Source organism: Spermophilus citellus, assembly GCF_964194105.1.
Source record: "Spermophilus citellus genome assembly, chromosome: 4".
NCBI classification, from domain to species: Eukaryota; Metazoa; Chordata; class Mammalia; order Rodentia; family Sciuridae; genus Spermophilus; species Spermophilus citellus.
This window is the reverse complement of record NC_138185.1, coordinates 68,136,027-68,156,842: the sequence shown is the minus strand read 5'-3', so window position 1 is coordinate 68,156,842 and position 20,816 is coordinate 68,136,027. Positions and strand designations below refer to the sequence as shown.

The 20,816-nt window shown below is 43.4% G+C and overlaps 2 protein-coding genes across 5 annotated transcripts in view; both read right to left on the bottom strand.

The window, feature by feature from the left end:
• TTLL13 (tubulin tyrosine ligase like 13) overlaps window positions 1-20,816 on the bottom strand; it is a 26,463-nt gene extending 5,647 nt beyond the window's left edge. The window contains exons 1-10 of one of the 2 annotated variants that reach the window (XM_081292792.1): window positions 20,767-20,816; window positions 19,846-19,926; window positions 8,613-8,653; window positions 7,451-7,569; window positions 4,686-4,816; window positions 4,265-4,421; window positions 3,544-3,687; window positions 3,120-3,205; window positions 2,576-2,807; window positions 1,892-2,076 (exon numbers count right to left, since the gene is read on the bottom strand). In XM_081292792.1, the coding sequence (XP_081148918.1) occupies window positions 1,892-2,076; window positions 2,576-2,807; window positions 3,120-3,205; window positions 3,544-3,687; window positions 4,265-4,421; window positions 4,686-4,816; window positions 7,451-7,552 (1,037 nt within the window). In that variant the 5' untranslated portion in view covers window positions 7,553-7,569; window positions 8,613-8,653; window positions 19,846-19,926; window positions 20,767-20,816. Of the gene's footprint in view, window positions 1-1,891; window positions 2,077-2,575; window positions 2,808-3,119; window positions 3,206-3,543; window positions 3,688-4,264; window positions 4,422-4,685; window positions 4,817-7,450; window positions 7,570-8,612; window positions 8,654-9,202; window positions 9,474-9,940; window positions 10,092-19,845; window positions 19,927-20,766 lie in introns of those variants that run through there. The other variant, XM_081292793.1, reaches the window with a different exon arrangement.
• GDPGP1 (GDP-D-glucose phosphorylase 1) lies at window positions 4,704-19,923 on the bottom strand. 3 transcript variants are annotated; one of them, XM_081292797.1, is made up of 3 exons: window positions 19,846-19,923; window positions 15,236-16,417; window positions 4,704-4,816 (listed from the first exon to the last, which is right to left on the bottom strand). In XM_081292797.1, the coding sequence occupies exon 2, from the start codon at window positions 16,396-16,398 to the stop codon at window positions 15,247-15,249; it is 1,152 nt and encodes a 383-aa protein (XP_081148923.1). In that variant the 5' UTR covers window positions 16,399-16,417; window positions 19,846-19,923; the 3' UTR covers window positions 4,704-4,816; window positions 15,236-15,246. The 3 variants fall into 3 exon arrangements, with proteins under 3 accessions (XP_081148923.1, XP_081148924.1, XP_081148922.1); XM_081292798.1 differs by having other exon boundaries at window positions 4,733-4,788; XM_081292796.1 differs by lacking the exon at window positions 4,704-4,816 and having other exon boundaries at window positions 15,052-16,417.

Below are 20,816 nucleotides of genomic sequence, written 5' to 3'. Positions count from 1 at the left end.
AAAAGGGCTAAGGATGTGGCTCAGTGGTTAAGTGCCCCTGGGTTCAATCCCTGGTACCAAAAAACAAAAGAATACAAATAATAATAAATGCTGGAAAGGATGTGGAGAAAAAGGAACACTTCTATACTGTTTGTGGGACTGTAAATTAGTATAATTACTATGGAAATCAGAATGGAGGCTCCTCAAAAGACTAGGCATGGAACCCTACTATACTACTTCTTGGTATTTACCTTTACTACAGTGATACATATGCATAACCATGTTTATAGTTCACAATAGCCAAACTATGGAACCAGACTAGGTGTTTATCAGTGGATAAATGGATAAAGAAAATATAGTATATATACACAATAGAGTTTCATTCAGCCATAAAGAAAAATGAAATTATGGCATTTGCAGGAAACCGGATGGAACCAGAGACAATCATGTTAAGCAAAATAAGTCAAATTCAGAAGGTCCTATGTTTTCTCTCATATGCATAAGCTAGAGGAAAAAAAGGAAAACAAAAGTGAGGGTGGATCTCCTAAACCAAAGGGAGATTAGGACAGGGATCAAGGGGTGGAAAGTAAAGAGGGAAGGGGAAAAGCTGAGAAGTGATTTTGGTCAAATTACATTATTATATTGTGTGCATGTACAAATATAAATATGTAACAACAAATCCCACATGCAAGTGCACATGCAAGGCACTGGGTTCGATCCTCAGCACCACATAAAAATAAATAAGTAAAATAAAGGTATTATGTCCAACTACAAATATATATATATATATATATATATATATATATATATATATATATATATAAAATTAGGGCTGTGGCTGTAGCTCAGTGGCAGAGCACTTGCCTAGTATGTGTGAGGCATTGGGTTTGATGCTTAGCACCACATAAAAGTAAATAAAATAAAGGTATTCTGTACATTATAACTACAAAAAAATTTAAAAATATACAATTATAATATACCAATAAAAAATGAGGATAAAAAACTATTAAAAATGAGGATAAAAACTAATCAAACCACCTAAAGCACCTTATATGTTAATATGAAAATAGCTTTAAAATACATTGCTAAGTAGGGTGCCGAGTATGTATAAGTTATGCAACTGTCTGGGTAAACAAGGGAGAAAATACTCTGTATAAATACATATATATTTGTGCTTTAAGTGCTTGTGAAAGTATGACACTACACTAGGAATGTTGACTGACTCCAGGGAGGAAAACTGGGTAGCTGAATGAGAAGGGCAGGGGAAAAACTGTGAACTGTATCATTTGAATTTTGAATATATTGTCTATATTATGTGATGTATTATCTATACATATGTGATGTGCTATCTATGCAAAAAAATTTTTTTTTCACAGGGCTGGGGATCAAACCCAGGGTCTCATGCATTCTAGGCAAGTGTTAAACAATGGAGCTATGTCCCCAGTCCCCCAAAATAATGTTTTTTAAAAAATTTTTTTTAGTTGTAGATGGACACAATATCTTTATTTAATTATTTTTATGTGGTGCTGAGGATCGAACCCAGTGCTTCACTTGTGCAAGGAAAGTGCTCTACCACTGAGCCACAACCCCAGCCCCCAAAATGTTTTTTTTAATATTTATTTTTTAGTTTTAGTTAGACACAAAACCTTTATTTTACTTATTTATTTTTATGTGGTGCTGAGGATTGAACCCACGGCCTTGCACATGCCAGGTGAGCACTACTTCTGAGCCACAACCCCAGCCCCAAAATGTTTTTCAATAGTTAATTCGTTCTTAGTGGCTTTCTTCTAGTGGACTTTCACTCTCAGGAAAGTATAAAAGCAAGACCAGTTATGCTAATAAACACATTAGATATTGAGGGAAACAGGTTCAGTAGTTGTGACGAAGAACAGAGTGGGCTGAGATGACATACCTGGCTTCTCGTGGCTGTTGGTGGCTTTGCAAAAGCCTTTCCTTGACTCTCCGCTTGTCCTCCTCTAACACTTTTTTTTTGTCACAACCCCGGAGGTTAACAAGGGTCATGGCATCACAAAGAAGTGCATCCTTCACCTCTCGATCAAGGCGGGAGTCTGTAGTGAAGCTTGGAGAGTGATTTACCTGCCAGGAGAAGTAGTTATTGCCCCCTTCCTGTATCTACACCACCTGAACAGATGGTGGTCTCTTGAAGACCTGAGTGAGGGTCTAGGAGAAACATCCCCTCCTATGACCGCAACCAAGTTGGCTGTAAGCTCTAGCTTTCAAGGCCATAGGACTCTGCATAGTGATCCCTCCAATTCACAGGCATCTTGGGGAGAGTAAATCAGATAGCCTAAGTCTACAGATAAAGTGTCCTGAAAGTCAAGGTTTATACCAGAAGCGCTGGGGATCCCAAACCTGGATTGCTGTGGTAGAAGCCAGAGATCACCAAAGTTTGACTCAGCCAGCCAAAAGGGTAGGGTAGATAGATGTCTTTTGCCTTCTGCTGGTTGCCACCTACCCTGAAGTTTCCCTATCATCTCCCCTTTTCTGTCCCTACCTGAGTGCCTCCTATCCCAGGTGTCCTGTTCAGAGAAGCCTCTGAATCTTGCTTTTGCAAAGATGAGGAGAGAAACCTTACCTCCAGCAGCCAGGGCTTCAGCTTTTGGTCCAGCAAAACATCAAAACCAAGGATCTCAAAACAGGCACATGTACCACTACTCAGATATTGAGGAAAACAAGTTCGGTAGTTGTGGCGAAGAATAGAGTGGGCTGAGATGACAGTTTTGATGATGATGTCCTCGATGTTGCCCCACAGCTCTCGGGGGTTGTAGCTGTGTTCTCGCAGCCAGGCGTTGAGTGTTGACAGCTTCCTGTGAGGCCCAGTGCTCAGAGGAATACAGATTTCTATGCCACCAGGGCCTGGCTACAGGCAGCTGGTTCCCTGATGCTAACCCTAATTCCAGGCCTGGGCCCCTGTGTATCAAAGAGCTGCTAGCAGCTGGGAACAGGGATTAGTTATTAGGGTGGGACTTGGGGCTGATAGACTCAGGCACAGATCCAGGGTCTAGAAAGACAGTTTTTCCTTAGCAGACAGCCTCCCAAAAGTCAGCTGGGTTTCATAGGCTCCTGAAATTGTAGGGCTAAAGGATAGAGGAAGGAGGAAAAAACAGAGTAGCAAGTACCTCTTACTGCCCACAGCATCATCCCGGACAAAATTCTCACTGTGTTTGTTGATAGCATAGTTAGTCAGGTGCATGCAGACATCTTCCTGTGAAGCAAGTAGCCCCATGGGCTCAGACTGCTTCCATTCGGCCCACCTCTCCAGCGTCTTGTGGCCTTCTCTACCCCTCCCTAGTATTGCTGGTCTCCTGGCCCTTTGCAACAGGGGACTATCCTTTTATAAGATTCTAGGGAAGAGGGTGGGGTGTGATGGGAACCTTTTCTCAGTCACCACCCACCAAGTGCTGTTCTCATAGCTTGGTGTCATGGCTTTCACTGACTTCCTTCCTTTTTCTTGTGTGATAATGAAAAATCTCTACCTCGTTTCTCCCTAGAACATCAGCACTTATGCAATGGAAGAGAACGGGTGTCATTCTGCCCCCTCACCAGGTTGTTGTGGCTGGGCTCCACATATGGCATGGTGGCAAAGCGGGCCAGGCCCTCCTCATACATGAAGATCCGAAGAGGGTCACAGGATGTGATCAGGACGTAGATTCGCATATCAAACTTGAAGCCATCAATAAGGAAAGGCTAAGAGCACACAAACCCAGAAGGAATATAATTAACTTAAAAATTTTTTTTGTAGTTGTAGATGGATAGCATGCCTTTATTTTTTAAAATATTTGTTTTAGTTGTAGGTGGACACAATAACCTTTATTTTTATGTGGTGCTGAGGATCGAACCCAGTGCCTCCCATATGAGAGGAAAGCTCTCTGCCACTGAGCTACAGCCCCAGCCCTGTAATTAATTTTTGAAGTGCTTACTATGTGCCACACACTGTTGTAAGTGCTTCAAATACACAACTCATTTAATTTTTACAACAATCATATAAAGTAGTTACTGTTACTCTTCCCATGAAACAATAGGAAATGGAGGCAAGAAAAAAAAAAAAAAGGTCATCCACCTACCTGAGGTCACATATCTAGAAAGTAGAAAAGATGAGATTCAAACCTAGGCAGGCTGACTAAACCATGGCTCCATACTGCCTCCAGGATAATGGGGACAGCAGAAAGGGTAGGAGCCCCAAACTGGCTTCCTCCCTGGCTTTGGAAGAGACAAGGAACCTCAGGGCCAGGGAGGAGCCTAATGGTACTGAGGTATCTTTCACCTTGGAGATGTACTGCTGGCAGATCATGTGCTCTCCCGGCTTGATCTCACGGGGGTTCCGGGTGATGAAGATGCCACGTCCCTGACAGCCACTGTCTGGCTTGCAGATATAAGTGCGGGTTTTTCGCTGCCGACCATAGGACTGGAAGTCCCCGTAGCTATGTACAGAGAGGAGCAGGTCAAAAGGTTTCTGCAAATCGTGGCTGACCTAGGGGCCCATGGCTATATTCTTGCTATCTAGGCTATCTAATCCACACTCTTCCTGGAACACTGTTCTCAGACAACTTTTCTTTGATCAGCTGAAACTTTCTTGGTCCACTTTCATCCCCCTGAGACATACCAGACCAGAGTCTGGAGGGGACAAAGGAAGGCAACCCATTCCTGCCCCTAGGATCTCAGCCTGGGAAGCTAGGTTCACTTACTCTGCAGGGAGGCACCAGGTACGGGGGAAGATGTTGTACTCGGTAGGATAGAGTTTCTGCATGCGGTTGAGATTCCGAGCCAGCAGATCTTTGCGGCAGATTTCTGTCATGCCGGGAAAGTGATTGATTTTCTGAAACAGAGCCAGTTAGTTATACTGTCTCCTAGAGTAAATGACAGCTCCTGGGGCCTGGGCATCCCAAAAAAATCATGGAAGAGGATGGGGAAGAAGGGAGGAGTCACAGTGGAGGTGAACACTGTCCTTACTACCCCAAAGGTAGAAACAGGAAGATTCCCTAAAGCAGGTGAGAAACCCTCCCACGGCTTCTACACTCAGTGTGCACATCCTGCATTCAAAAATAAAGGACATGGGGCTGGAGTTGTGGCTCAGTGGTAGAGCACTTGCCTAGTATGTGCAGGGCCCTGGGTTCGATCCTCAGCACCACATATAAAGAAAATAAAGGTATCGTGTCCAATACAACTAAAAAATAAATATAAAAAAAATGAAGGACAGAGGCTGGCCCAGTGGCCCATGCCTATAATCCCAGCGGCTTGAGAGGTGGAGGCCCAAGGATCATGAATTCAAAGCCAGCCTCAACAATTTAGCGAGGTGCTAAGCAACTTAGTGAGACCCTGTCTCTAATAAAATACAAAATAGGGCTGGGGATGTAGCTCAGTGGTTAAGTGACACTGAGTTCAATCCCTGGTACCCCCTACCCTCCCATTCAAAAAAAAGGAGGAGGACAAGAGAGAAGAATGTGTACTAGGCCAGACCTCTGGGCCTTCTAGCCATCTTCTAACATCCCTCAGACCACCAGTACTTGTCTTATAAAGTAACAAAGTATAGAAGTACAAAGAAATCATGAAAAACATTCTCTAAAAGATAGGAAATAGAAAAGGAAACTGAAGACCAGCTGAAGGAAATGCACTCCATGACACCTAGAGATGACATGGTGCCTGCCAGGAAACCTCTGGCTGCTCTGTCCTTCATGACTTTCTCAGTCACTAGCTGTATAAACTTAGTATTTCTGAGCTTCAGCTTCCTTTTTTAACAAAAGAATACCTGCTGCTCAGGATTTTTTTTTTTGTGTGTGTGTGTGTGTGATGTTAGGGATTGAACCCAGGGCCTTCTGCATGTGAGGCAAGCCTTCTATCAACTGAGATATATCCCAGTCATCAGGAATGTTTTTAAGGATTTTTTTCCCTGGTACTGGGGATTGAACTCAGGGATGCTCTACCACTGAGCTACATCCCCAGCCCTTTTTAATTTTATTTTGGGATAGAGTTTCACTAAGTTGCCCAGGCTGTCCTTCAATTTGTAATCCTCCTGTTTCAGTCACCCCTGCCACCCAATTGCTGGGATTATAGGTTTGCTCCATCACAACCAACATTGTTAAGGATTTAATAATAAAAAAAACCATAAAAGCACTTAACATGGTATCTGTTAGATGCATAGTAAGTCCTCAATAACAGCTGTTATTATTGCCATCCTTATCTGACAATAGCTTTCTGCATTTCTTTTCAAAGCTTCTTGAATACTTGTAGACTTGCTGTCTATCTTGATACAGGTTATAGTTTCTTCAATCCCTTACTGGCTTCCCCTCAAAATAAGTCTATACACACCCAACTCCCTTTTTTATTGTGTCCTAAGGATCTAACCCAGCTCCTCAAGCCTGCTAGACAAGTACTCTACAACTGAGCTGCACCCCCATCGCCTTTTTAAAAATTTAAGACAAGGTCTTGCTAAGTTGCCTGGGCTGTCCTCGAACTTGAAAACCTATCACTCAGTTTCCTATGGAGCCCCACCAGACCCTTTTTAATTACAGTCATGCATTGTATAAGGGCATTTTACTCAATAGCTACATATAAGGTTCTATAAGATTATGTCATCTGGTGATATCATATCCATCCATTTCGTAAAATACATTTACAAAAATCAAACAATGATGAAATCACCTACCAATGCATTCCTCAGAAATGTATCTCTGTCATTAAGTGACACATGACTTATTTTATTGATATTCACCACAAGGAATCTGTTAGAGGGTAATAAAAATACCTTGAGGCAGGTATATTTTTGTGTATGTGAGATACTGAAGATTGAACACAGGACCTTGCATGTACTAGTGTTTGATCAATAAGCTACATCCCTAGCCTGGCAGGAACATTCTTCTTAGGGACCTGGTCCATCTTCCCTGATTTTCTTGCTGCCAGGCAGGACTCCAAACTGACACACTCTCTTCTCTTCCTCCCCCCACTTCTTTGTACTGGGAATTGAAACCAGAGGTGCTTTACCACTGAGCCACATCTCTAGTCCTTATTGTTTTTATTTTGAGAGAGGGTCTCAGTAAATTGCTTAGGTCCTTGCTAAGTTGCTGAGGCTAGCTTTGAACTTGTGATCCTCCTGCCCCAGCCTTCCAAATCGCTGGGATTACAGGCGTACACCACCACACCGATGGGTTCTAAGATGCTGAGATGGCCCTGTTGTTAGCTCTGAGGCTGCCTCTCAGTCCTGCCTTGGAGCAGGCAGGATAGACATAGATGTCACCAGGCAGAGCAAATAATGGGCAATTATATACCCACCGGAAACTTCCTTCAGATAACAGAAGCTCCAGAGAGCCAAGAGGAGAATATTTCCATTGGAACAGAAGACCCTTAGTATAGCCTTTCCTGTCTAAACAGGGTACAGCCAAAAAAGAATGGCAGCCTCATGCCTGGGCAGGGGTTAGGAATAGTCATTCTGAATCTTAGCTCAGGATATTGGTACCTGAAACCTCTTCATGTCCATGACTCGTTCCAGTGAGACGGAGCAATCTGTCCAATACACAGTCCATTCTTCGTCCTCCCCCACTTCTTTCAGGCCACACATTTGGGCTGCCCGCCGCACTGCAGAGATAGGGGGGTCAGTGTTGCCAGCCTGAGCACCAGCAACAAGCCCTGGAACTCTAGATGGGTCAGGAAAGGAACAGACCTGACCAGAGGCCAGGTTGAAGAGGGAGGTGACTCTTACTTCAGTTCTGCATCTTAGTTATCAGGTGGCAATTCCAAGTTCATGAGGCTGTCAGGCCCTTCCAAAATATGCAGCAGAGAAAACGAGAGCCTGGCCTTATGATTCTGCCAGTCCTCTCTCTCAATCATGATTGTTTCTGCAGAGCTGACCATAGGTAGGGACCACACTGGTGCCTAACACTCTGGGTGGCCTCTTGCACAGATGGCAGTGGGAAAAAGAGGGAAGAAGGAAAACACTGACCTAATTGGGGATTTTTTTTTTTTAAGTAGGTGAAGTCCCTCCAAAGTTCTCTTTAAGAACTGTGGGGTTTTGGGGGTGTTTTTTTTTTTTTTGTAATTGTTGTTTGTTTGTTTTGTTTTTTAGGTGCTAGGGATCGAACCCAGGACCTCACACATGCTAGGCACGTGCTGAACTACATCCCTAGCCACCCACCCAAACTGTTTTAAGCTTGTCTCATGTCTGCACAAATCTGGGCAATGGTGACTCTCATGTATTTTATTTCTAGCAGTACTGGGGATTGAACACGGTAGTGCTCTATCACTGATCTATATGCCCCCTAGCCTTTTAAAAATCTTTTTAAAATTTTGAGATAGGGTCTCGCCAAGTGCTGAGGCTGGATTCAAACTTATTTCCCTGCCTCAGCCTCCCAAGTCTCTAGGATTACAGGCATGAGCCACCATACCCAGAACTTTTATTCATTGTTTTTGTTAGTTAACTGAAGATATTGTCCCTACCATTGAGACTAATTAGAATAGCAATATCTCAACTGCCAGTAGCTGAGCCAGGGGAACCTCATGAGCCTCAACATGGGCTCTAGGCCAGCCTGGCAAGATCCAAGGCTGGAAGCTTGATTGGAGCTCCTTCTCCCTAGTAAGAATGACAGCCCTCTTGTGTAAAAGGGTGTGAGTTGGGTGCTTACCACTTTCATACTTGCAGTTGGTCAGGTTGATGGCCAAGGGTCTGGAATGGAGGAATAGCAGAAATCAGGCAGAGTAGAAGGGAAGGACAGACCCTGGGCTGCCAGGCTCTCAGATGCAGAGATATCCAACAAACACAATTCATTTTTTCTAGAAGCCACTTAAAGGAAAGACAGGGTGATAAAAACATGCTGAAATTCTGCCAGGCATGGTGAGCATGCCTGTAATCCCAGGGACTCTGGAGGCTGAGACAGGAGGATCACAGTCTGAGGCTAGCCTCAGCAACTTAATGAGGCCCTAAGCAATTTAGCAAAACCTAGTCTCAAAATAAAAAGGACTGGGATGTAGCTCAGTGGTAAAGCACTCCTGGGTTCAATCCCCAGCATGGAAAAAAATATACTGAAATTCTAAAATGAACTAGCCCAAATGTTTCTGATTTTTGTTTCTGTTGTATCAAAAGATAAATCATGCTCCAGCCTTTCCTCTTCCAAAGACTGAAGGGAAGAGCTTAGGTCCCAGTCTCCCAAATGCTGAAGGGAGGTCAGGGGGTGACTCTGGAGCCAGGCAGGTGAGGAGGTCCAGGGAAGGTTACCTGCGTTTCCGCCTTCTCTTTCTCCTCCCAACTTCTAAGTCATCTGTGTCAGTTGGGGCTATGATTTTCTTTGGAATTTTTTTGGCTACAATGGCTAAGGGATCCCCATTCTCAAATGCCTTATAGTCTGCCTTTGAGAGTGCCTGCTGTGAAGAGTTAGAAAGGGTGGTATCTTCCTCTTTAACACACTCCTCCTCAGATTCCTCTTCCTCAACAGAGTCTTCCTCAGATTCACTGGTCTTACAGGTACTCGGTTCCATTCTCTTAGATTCTAAGGGGAAGAGGGTAGGAATTAAGGCCCAGGATGGCTTGCAGGGATCCACCCAAAGGCCCTTCGTGGTGTTTTAAGAAAATGTTGCAGCTCCTTCGGAACAGAACAATCCCACTGAATAACAGGATGTTTCCAAGTTGGGGTGAGGGTGTGTGGGATGCCAGGAGATATGGATTCCCTGACTACCACCCAAGATCACACTGGATCAAACAACACACTGTGGTGCGTGCAGTAATGAGCAGAGATGGTAAGAACCATAACCATGGCTCTTTTGTTCCTGAATGGAATGGGGGATGGCTGGGTGAACTGGGGAGATAATTTGCTTTGTAATACAACTGAAGATCAAATGTACAATAAGTCGGCCCTTTCTCTGCCTCAGGATTCAGTTTCTCCATGTAAACACACTGGAGCCAAGCAACCCTTGGGCTCTGACCACAGAAGGGGAGCCTACGGCGGACACTGCCCACCCGAGGTTCCGAGAAGAGCTGAGGGGCTGCTGAGGCTGCCCCTAGCGGCCTGAGGTAGAACCCAGCTGCTCGCTCATGGCCGCCCTTCGCCCGTTTCGGCTCTTCCTGGGCGTTGCTGGTGTCGGGGACCGCCTATTAGTTCCACAGGACCGTCTGTCCGAGCTGTCGCGAAAGGGAGCCCGCTCCCCCTGGGGGTTAACTGCTGACTCCAAGATCCAGGCGGCGGCGGCGCCTATTTTAGCTAGTCGCGGGCCGCCGCCGCCGCCGTCGCCATGGATACGAGGGCAGTTCCCATTGCACAAGCGTTTGGGGGGCGGGTCCTTCCGCGGACCACACCCACCCGGGCGCCGGCTGAGGCCATCTTGGCCGGGGCAATATTTGCTTACAGCTGGAAGAGGAAGAGCGGCGGGTTGCGGCACCGGAGGACCCACCCTGCCCGTGCGTCATGGGACTTGTAGTTCTCCTGATTTGGCACAACTTCGCACCTCCCCACTCCCATCTTTTCTTGAACGCACAAATCAAGTCTGCGTTGGGGACGAATAGCTGCTCTCTTTTCTTCGGTTTTTCCGAAACCATGCAGTGAACAGTCTTTGCCCTCTAGGAAAGCTCTGATTAAGACACATGTCTTCCAGCGCTTTCAGCCTGGTGGGCTAAGACAGCTCTATTATGGAATAACGGAACCGCTTCATGACATTGTTCTGTCACTGTGGCCTCTTTTCCCCGACACCCTCCCACTTTGACTTCTGCTAGCCATCTCCACCAAACTTAGCCCAACTTGTCACTCAGATTATCCTGTGGGCTAAATCCAGAAGACACTTTAAAATTTTCCATCCTTTAGGAGGATTGGACTTCTGTTTTTCTGTTTGTTTTTGTATCATTTTTGGTGCTGTGGATGGAACCCCGGACCTTGCATATGCTAGGCCAGTACTCTACCACTGAGCTATACCCCCAGCTCTTCATGGACATTTTTAAAATTCATAGATTTCTTGATCTTTCTTCAACATGATTATATATATATATAATCTCCCCAGCACCACATTAAAAAACTTAACAAAATAAAGGTATTGTGACCATCTACAACTAAAAATATTTTTTAAAAAAGTCAAGAGGTGGGGCTTGACTTTATATAAGATCTCCTTGAAATACTCTGAAGACCCTTGTTTCTAGTTTTTCTCATTTTGTCAACAAATATTCAGCGTTACAAGCACTGTCCTAGGATCTGGTCCATCTTCATTTGTTGCCTGAATCACTGTCATTCAGCAAACTCTTCATTGAATTCTTTGACTATTCTTCATTTATCCTCCTTGTTACAGAGCACCGCCTACTGCAGAGCTGAGATAGCTACAACAGTCCTCTATTAGCAGTTCTTGTGATCAGAAAGATTTCAGACGTGTCAAGTGAGACAGACTTGAGTTCACAGGAAAAGGGAACATTCTCAAGCGTGAGAGGGGGTCCTCTCAGAGGGGAGAAGGATGGTACCCCTCTCTTGCCCTCCTGGGGGGGGGTCCCAGGGAGTTTTCTGGAGAGTCCCACCCCAGGTCCACCTCTTGACTTTTTTTTTAAATATTTTTTTTTTAGTTGTTGATGGACCTTTATTTATTTGTTAATTTATATGTGGTGCTAAGAATTGAACCCAGTGCCTCACACATCTAGGCAAGCACTCTACCAATGAGCCACAACCCCAGCCCAACACATCTTGATTTTGGGGGGGGGTAATGGGGATTGAACCAGGGGTGCTTTTTTTAATTTTTATTTACAGACAGGGTCTCACTGAGTTGCTTAGTGCCTCAATGAGTTGCTGAGGCTGACTTTGAACTTGCAATCCTCCTGCCTCAGCCTCCCAAGCCACTGGGATTACAGACGCGTGCCATTGCGCCTGACACCTCTTGACATTTGACTGACAGCACAATCACATCAAACTTCCAAGTCCCAACTGTGTATAGTAAAGGTCCAGGGCATTTGGCCCATGCTGACTGGTTCTAACTAGAACTTGTTCTTACGGGTTTTAGAGTTAGGGGGAATTGTCCTTATCTTCCTGAATTCTGGGATCTGGCCTATATAAGTCACAGAAGTCCCCCGACTTCAGGGTTAACTTCTGTTACCCTGCATTTCTTCTTCAGATAATAGGTTGTTTGCTGAGGTGTAACATATCCTGACTTAAGCCAGGTAAATTGCTTTTTAAAAGAAAGCATGTGGGGGTCAGCACAGTGGACCTAGTTTATAGAATTAGCCCCCTAACCTTATATTCCCACCACTTTACATCTGCAGCTTGAGTATTTTTCCTAAAATGCAAATCTGTTACTACACCATTTGGTACTCTTCAAGGTTTCCCATTAGATCAAATCCATAGGCCCTTAGCATTTGAGGTCCTGAATCAAGAGGCAAAAAGGTGGAGAGGCCCTGTTTGGATCAGCACTTCCTATCATGGCTCTGAGTACAAAGAGCCTATATATTCCATATTCTGGCTGAGACAAAGCTTCAGATAAAATTCCCTTCTTTTTAAAAAAATTTTTTTAATTGTAGATGTACCTTTATTTTATTTATTTTTATGTGATGCCAGGGATCAAAGCCAGTGCCTCACGCATGCTAGGCAAGTGCTGTACTACTGAGCCATATCTCTGGCCCACCTTCTTAAAGATTCCTAAAGCAACAACAAAACTTTAAACAATTCCTAAAGCATAAACAGCTGAGAAACACTATCATAAAGAAAACCTATTTGACTTTACCCTTCCCCACTTTATAGAAAAACTCATTTGGGTCAGGGAAGTCCCAGGGACAAACTGGAGAAATCCAGATATTTGGCTCATCACCTTGGACACAAAATCTACTTAGCTGTAATATCATCTCATGCATTCCCTTTGGGGAGCAAGCAAGGAAAAGCAAGCATATTGAGCTTGTATATGCAAAAGCTCTCAGAAAAAGGTTAAAATTACTGCCATTTGCCAAAAACATGGGGGTAGTCAAAAATTTGAGAGAATGTAAAAATGCTTAATTGTTTTTCTTATAACATAGGTTATGGGTGCATAGTCTGCTTTATCTCAATGAGACTGTAACTTCTTTTGTGATATAAAATTTCCAATTAAAATTCTATGATAGGGCTGGGGATGTGGCTCAACCGGTAGCCCACTCGCCTGGCATGAGTGTGGTCTGGGTTCACTCCTCAGCACCACATACAAAGATATTGTGTCCGCTGAAAAACTAAAAAATAAACATTAAAAAATTCTCTCTCTCTAAAAAAAAAAAAAAATTCTACGATAAAGCTTTATACAGGCCTTGGCATAGGGAGCCAAATACCTATGGGCCTAAGCCACAGCCAAAGCTGTGCCGACACAATAGAAGACAGAGGAGCCCAAACCTCTGCTGGGAGAACTCTTCCAGCTAGTAGGTGGCACCTTACTCTGAAGGCCCCCTGACTGCTACACTGTGAGTAGGAACTCCCATTCTTTCAGGAGGTTTGGGGTAAGAGTAGTGGCAGTGGACTGGGCATGGTTGTGCACATCTGAAATCCCAGTGGCTGGGGCTGAGGCAGGAGGATTGCAGGCCAGCCCCAGCAATTTAGTGAGATCCTGACTCAAAAAATAAAAGGGGCTGAGGATGGAGCTCAATGGTAAAGCACCCTTGGATTCAATCCCCACAAAATAAATAAGTGGCAGTGATCATCCCTATTGAAAACTAAACTCAGGATTTTTTTCTTTTCTTTCTTCCTTTTTGGGGTTACTTTTGCTATACAAGAATCAAGGAAGCACAAGGAAAAATGGCTTTTTATATATAACTCTCTAACAACTATACCCTTTAAAAATTTTTTTGTATGTATACATATGTTTTAGTTGTTGATGGACCTTTTATTTATTTATTTATTTATTTATATGTAGTGCTAAGAATTGAACCCAGTGTCTCACACATGTCAGGCAAGTGCTCTACCACTGAGCTCCAACCCCAGCCCTACGATAGTACCTTTTGACTGGTTCCTCTGGAATCAGTGTGGAGATCAATGAAGTAACGAAACAGGACAAAGCATTCATTTTTCAAAAATTTTCACAACTGGGCATGGTGGTACATGCCTGTAATCCCAGCTACTTGGGAGGCTAAGGCAGGAGGATCACAAGTTTGAGGTCAGCCTGGACAGTATACTGAGATCCTGTCTCAAAATAAAATTTAAAAAGCGCTGGGGATATAGCTTAGCTATAGGGTAGAGTACTTGCCTAGCATGTACAAGGCCCTGGGTTCAATCGCCAGTATCACAAACAAATACAAAATCTTACATTGACTCAGATACAGATAGAGAAGTAAAGACTTAGCTCTGGATTTTTCAAGAAGCCTACATCATGTGGAGCTTGTGAAATGCCAGAGAAAGACTCCAGAAGGCCATAAAATTTTAAAGGCAGCATTACACTTTATGACTTTATGGGCATTGCTGACTGGAGAGAGAATCACAAATGCACATTGTCCCAGCTCAGATTCTGGCATCTGACTGCCTGAGCTGCAGTTCAAATCCCATGTGTTATCTGGCTGACCTTGGATAAGTGACAATCTGTCAACTTCCCTTTCTTCATTTATTAAATGGAAATAGTAAGAGGACCTGCATCTTTAATGTTATGAGTACACCCTGTTTTCACAAGAGATAATGTGAAAGACCATTCAACTCTATGTTGGGTACTGGAGGAAAATTCAAGATGAATTTTTAGGGAGATGAAGAAGTAGGGCATCTTGATGGAGCAGCAGGAACAAATTCAAGAGAAGGATGAAGAAATAAAAATAAGTGATGGAATAGAAAAAGGAAGGGAGGGAGGGAGGGAAAGAAAAGAAAAGAAATGGTAGAGAGAATCACAAATGCACATTGTCCCAGCTCAGATTCTGGCATCTGACTGCCTGAGCTGCAGTCAGGTATGGTGGCATTCATCTGTAATCCCAGCTATTTGGGAGGCTGAGGCAGGAAAATCACTTGAGCTCAACAGTTCAGGAATTTGGGGACAGCCTGAATAACATAGGGAGAGCCAGTCTCAAAACAAAAAAAACATACAGCAACAACAACAAAACAGTGGGCAAAGGAGGAACAAACAGAGAAGGTGAGAACAGGAAGAAAGGTGAGAAACAGCAGATATAACCAGGAGAGCATGCTGATTCAATTTATTCCAAGGTTTCTCTCCTTCACCAAGACCAGTCATCAGTTCTTTCTTTATTCTTCCCCTTAGGCTGAGAGAAGTAGGAAAGCAATCATAAAAATAAATGACCAGATGACTATGACAATGAATGACTATGAATGGAAAGGGATTCAGTCAGTTAGCAAATAAATACCTCCAGAAGGATCACAGCTCTTCCTGGGCCATCAAGGCTACCAGTGCTTCCTGTATCTCATCTGCTTGGGCTGGGGGCAGCAGACAGTCCTGAATGAGGGCCAGGGCAGCCTCCTCTGTCAGGCTGCTGAAGTCCTGGTATGTTTTGACAGGGAGGTGGCCAGCCAGTTCACAGAGGGCAACATTGAAAGCTTCACCTTCCTTTATTCCAAAGTTGGACTTCCGGGCCCACAGAATTACTCGGACCCCTGTGAGCATTGTGGATGCTGATGCCTTTCCAGGTGGAGCTCCCCGAGTTACAAACAAGTTATGTGCAATTTCATGATCAGTGAGGTAGTCAGTGGCCCGACATACCCTGCTAATCAAGGCTTCTAAGTCAGGCCCTGGCCCACTAGTGTAAAAGAGGAAACCAGGAGCTGGGACGGCCTGAAGCAAATACAAATGGCCCCCTGGGTCTAGAGCCTCACTTGGTGCCCCCTCCACAGGCAATCTGTGGGCCAGGTAGTAGCCATGCAGGTGGAGGTGGTTCACTGAAGCCAATCCCCCCAGGCTGTTGAAGCCAACCCTGAAGCCTGGGTGAGAGCTCAGCAACACAGTCTCAAGCCCTGCCCGCAGCACACCTGGTAGCAGGCGCTGGGGTAGCCCCAGAGTAGGCTCAGGAACCAGCAGCACATGGCCCCACTCCAGGGGACTGACATTGATTATCACCAGGATGTCCTCTTGCTGGACAGCACTACAGTCATTGGGCTTCCGGTGCAGACGGAAGAGAACTTCTCCTGGCCGGATCTTGTTGAAGTTAAACTGTTCAGGGTCAAATGCCTGCCTTACACTCTTGATGTTCTGAGGACGTCTCCTCTGTACACCTCGCTCCACATTTAGCTGAGCCACAAAACCCACAGCACCAGGGAGGGTTTGAGTTTGCAACTCCCCTAGGCGGTAGCGAAAGAGCCCTAGCTCCACCCTCTGCCTCCAGGCAGAACAGAGGGCAGAGTCAAATCTCGTTGGTGTGTCCAGGGCGCTGGGTGCATTCCTTGGCCACTGAATGCCTTCCACTATAAGTTCCTTCTGCCCATAGACAAAATCAGGGATGCCTTTCTCTTCCCAGTCCTCATTGTTTGGAGGTAGCAAATATGAAGTTTCCTTTGAATAATGCAAAAGAGCCATGAAACTACCTGAAACAATCCTAAGAGATGAAAAATACATGAGAGTAGTCCATTTTCAGAGATTTTTATTTTCAAAAAATCTTGACTTTTTGTTTAGATTATAGTCAAAAACAATATATAATCCATGCCTTTGGTAAAATACCTAGAAAAAATAGAAATTGCTCATATTTCCATCACTTGCAGATGAGCATGTTTTTACTAAATCAAAAATATATATTGACTATTTTTTGTTGACAGTTTTATATACAAACATCCATATATATTTATATATACATACATACACACACACACATGTATTCTCTGTATATGTATACACAGAGGAGAGGAATGGGAGAAAAAAAGATAAAAGACTTATTCTGTGATGTTGGCAAAGATGTGGAGAAACTGGAACCTTTGTACACTGTTGGTGGAGAGTGAAGTAATACAGCCATTGGAGGAAAAAGTATAGCAGTTCCCCAAACAATTTATTTTATTTTATTTATTTTGATACTGGGGGTTAAAATCAGGGGCACTTTACCACTGAGCTGTATCCTTACCTCTTTTCAAATTTTATTTTATTTTATTTTTGTGGTGCTGGGGTTTGAACCCATAGCCTTGTGTATGTGAGACAAGCACTCTACCAACTAAGCTATATCCCCAGTCCTCAAATTTTATGTTGAGACAGGGTCTTGCCAAGTTGCCAAGGCCAGCCTCAAACTTTTGGTCTTCCTGTCTCAGCCTCTCAAGTCATTGGGGTTGTAGGTGTGTGCCATCAAGCCTGGCAATATAATATATTGTTTGTGTTTTATATATATTTTTTGTGTGTATGGTGCTACAGATTGAACCCAGGGCCTGGCATTTGCTAGCCAAGTGTTCTACCATTAAACTACATCCCAAGCAATTAAAAAATTTTAGCAGGGCATAGTGATGCATGTCCTTAATCCTAGCAAGTTGGGAGACTTGAGGCAGGAAAATCAGCAACTTAGTGAGACCCAGTTTCAATAAAAAAGAGCTGAAATTGGTGGAGCACCCCTAAGTTCAATCCTCAGTATAAAAAAAAAATTTTTTTTTGTAGAGAGATTAAGATAACATAAAATTTATGTTATGCATCTGTTAGCACAATTAAAAACTTTTTTAAAAAAGTGTCTCAAAATGAATTTAAGAAATTCAATTATTTCCTATTTACCCGAGCTATATCAAAGACAGTATTCATTCATTCATTCATTCAGAATAAAGACCTACATAATGTTCACTCCTGATATTCTGGGGATACCTATTCTGTATGCTTTTCAATTCATCTCAGACCACTCTCCCCACTGCCACTCTACTCCTTACTTTTCCTAAGTTTGTTCTTGCTCAGGGTGTCAGTACTTTCTGTTCCTTTAATGCAAAATAACATTATCTTTTTCCCAAAGTTTCTTCACATGGCTGGCTCCTTTGGGTCTTGGATCATAAATCACTGTGTTGGTGAAATCTGTATGGCCATCCTATTGAAGGTCCCAAAGAAAACAAGAAGAAAGGAATAATCTTACAAGCAGGAAAAAAAAAAATGTCTTGTTGGGCTGGGGCTATAGCTCAGTTGGTAGATTGCTTGTCTTGCATGCACAAGGCTCTGGATTCGATTCCCAGCACCAAAAAAAAAAAAAAAAAAAAAGTCTTGTTAAACATGAAAAAAGGGGGTTGGGGTTGTGGCTCAGAGGTGAAGTGCTTGCCTAGCATGCATGAGACACTGGGTTCAATCCTCAGCACCATATAAAAATAAAATAAAGGTACTGTGTCCACCTATAACTAAAAAATAAATATTAAAAAAACTGAAAAAAGTAGAACAAATCCATAAATCCAAGAGTTGATACTCTTGACAAAATCATAACCAATATGCCTGTAATCCAAATTACTTGGGAGGATGAGGCAGGAGGATGGCAAGTCTGAGAAACCTGGCCAAACACTGTCTCAAATAAAATTAAAAAGGGGTACGAACGGAGCTCAGCGGGAGACAACTTGCCTGGCATCATGTGCAAGGCCCTGGGTTTAATCTCCAGTCACACACACACAAATTTAACCTTTGAGAATCAAACCAAAAAATAAAATTATAATCAGAATGAGAAGATGGTTTTTGTTTAGTTTTGTTTTAATGGTGGTGCTAAGGATCAACCCCAGGGACTCATGAATGTTTGGCAAGTGCTCTACAACTGAGCTATCCTTCAGTTCTTGATAAACTCCTTTTAATGTATATCAGAGCCAGGAGCAATGGCTCATGCCTGTAATCTCCATGACTTGGGAGGCTGAGGCAGGATTGCAAGTTCAAAGTCATTCTTGGCAACTTAGTGAGACCCTACCTCAAAATAAAAAAATAAAACAGGCTGGGGATATAGTTTATCGGTTGAGTGCCCTTGGATTTGATCCCCAGCACAGCACACACACACACACACACACACACACACACATGCACACACACACACACACAGTGGGCGTTAGGAACTCAATTTTATCAATGATTAGGCAAAAAAAAAAAAAAAAAAAAACAGGACAATATGCTAACCAGATACCACATGATTCAGAATAACTATTTAATACTGTGACAAATGTGCCAAATGGCACAATATCTTCCAGGAAGCAAAGTGACCATCAGAAGGTTATTCAGGAAGGAAGATTCAGAACCAAATGAGGCGGCTGGGAGATCTAGATGACAGCTGGTCATCATGTCACAAGGTCAATTGCCACATCTTCATGTAAATCTCTGATCACCATGCAGTCAAGATATCCCTGGCTGGTTAGCTTTTCCTGGTCTGTCTTACATAGGAGCCACAGTGACAGATTCTTGCTTGTCTATTGTTTCTGTTTAGTTTTTAAAATTATTTTCTGTTTATCAATGGACCTTTATTTTACTTATTTATATGTGGTGCTACCTCACACATGCTAGGCAAGTGCTCTGAACTACAATCCCAGCCCTTATCTATTGTTTGAATACAGAAGATCAACCCTATCTTGGATAGAAAGGGCTTACTCTCAAGAGAAAAATAATCAGGTTGGGATGAGGCTACACTCCAATCACTTTGACTGGTTTTGGTGTTTCTATAGCACTGTAGTTTCCACTGCATGGAGTGTAACATTTCCACAAATGTGGTACTCATACATTGATATAGTGAATCTTTCTTAACAAAATCACTCTCAAATTATCCCCTTATTATGAAGTGCTGGGAAAACTAGAGTCACTCATTAAACACTGAACAACTGCCACACATCAGGTCCTAGCTGTGCTTATGGGGCTTGCATTCTACAAAGGGAAACAGACACTTATGCAATCATCACTCAAATAAACCTACACTGCAAACAAGATATATATGCACTGTCATGGAAGAAGCATTAGAACCTCTCTAAGTGTAGAATCCTAATCTAATCTAGGGAGTCAGGAAAGACTTCCCTGAAGATAAAATGAAGAGGAACAAAAGCCAAGAGTGGTGGCACTTGCCTATAATCCCAGCAGCTCAGTAGGCTGAGGCACAAGGATCGGAAGTTCCAAGCCAGTCTCAGCAACTCAGCAAGACCCTGTCTGTAAATAAAATATAAAAAAAGGGTTAGTGGCTCAGTGGTAAAGTGCCCCTGGGTTCAGTCCCCAATACAAAAAAAAAAAAAAAAAAAAAGGAACAAAAGCCACAGTGGCTGAAACACAGAAGGAGAGGGCCAAAAGAAAAGAGGAAGTCTGGGTTCCAGAATATCAGGCTTTGGATTTTTAAGCATTTCATTTTTTTCCCCCCTGGATTGGGGTTTGCTGGGGATTGAACCCAGGGGCGCTTTACCACTGAGCTATAACCCCAGTCCTTTTTAAATTTTGAGACTAAGTTGCTGAGTATCTTGCTAAATTGCTGAGGCTGGTCTCCATCTTTCTATCCGCCTGCCTCAGCCTTCCCAGTCTCTGGGATTACAAGGCATATGCTCTCTTGCCCGGCTCCATTTAATGGTTTTTAAACTGAGAATGACATACTCAGGTCTAGACTCTACAAAGATCAGGAGGAATAATGAGTTGGAAGAATCAAAAATTAATCCTACCTCCACCTCCTCCTCCCAGCAACTTGGAATCCTCACCTTCTAGAGTAGTATAGGTTCATTTATTCAAGCACGCATCCGATATATATTTATTGAAAATCTATGTGCCAAGCAATGACCTGGGAGTTGAGAGAGGACAAGATCAAGAGCTCGGTTTTTACAGCTGGGAGCATGTAATCTGGCGCTGGGGTGGAGTTAAAGGAAGCACCTCAGCTGGAATAATAGAGTAGGGTGGGAGCCTCGGAGGGGGTCAACCTACATGTCCTAAATGTCTAAATGTCCGAGCCAGAAGAGTCACTGAAACCCTCTGGACGTGAATTTTCATGTCTGTAAAATGGGAGCCTACCTGGTCCAGCTGTTTAAAGAATGGAAGATAACTGTGCACAGTGCTTGACA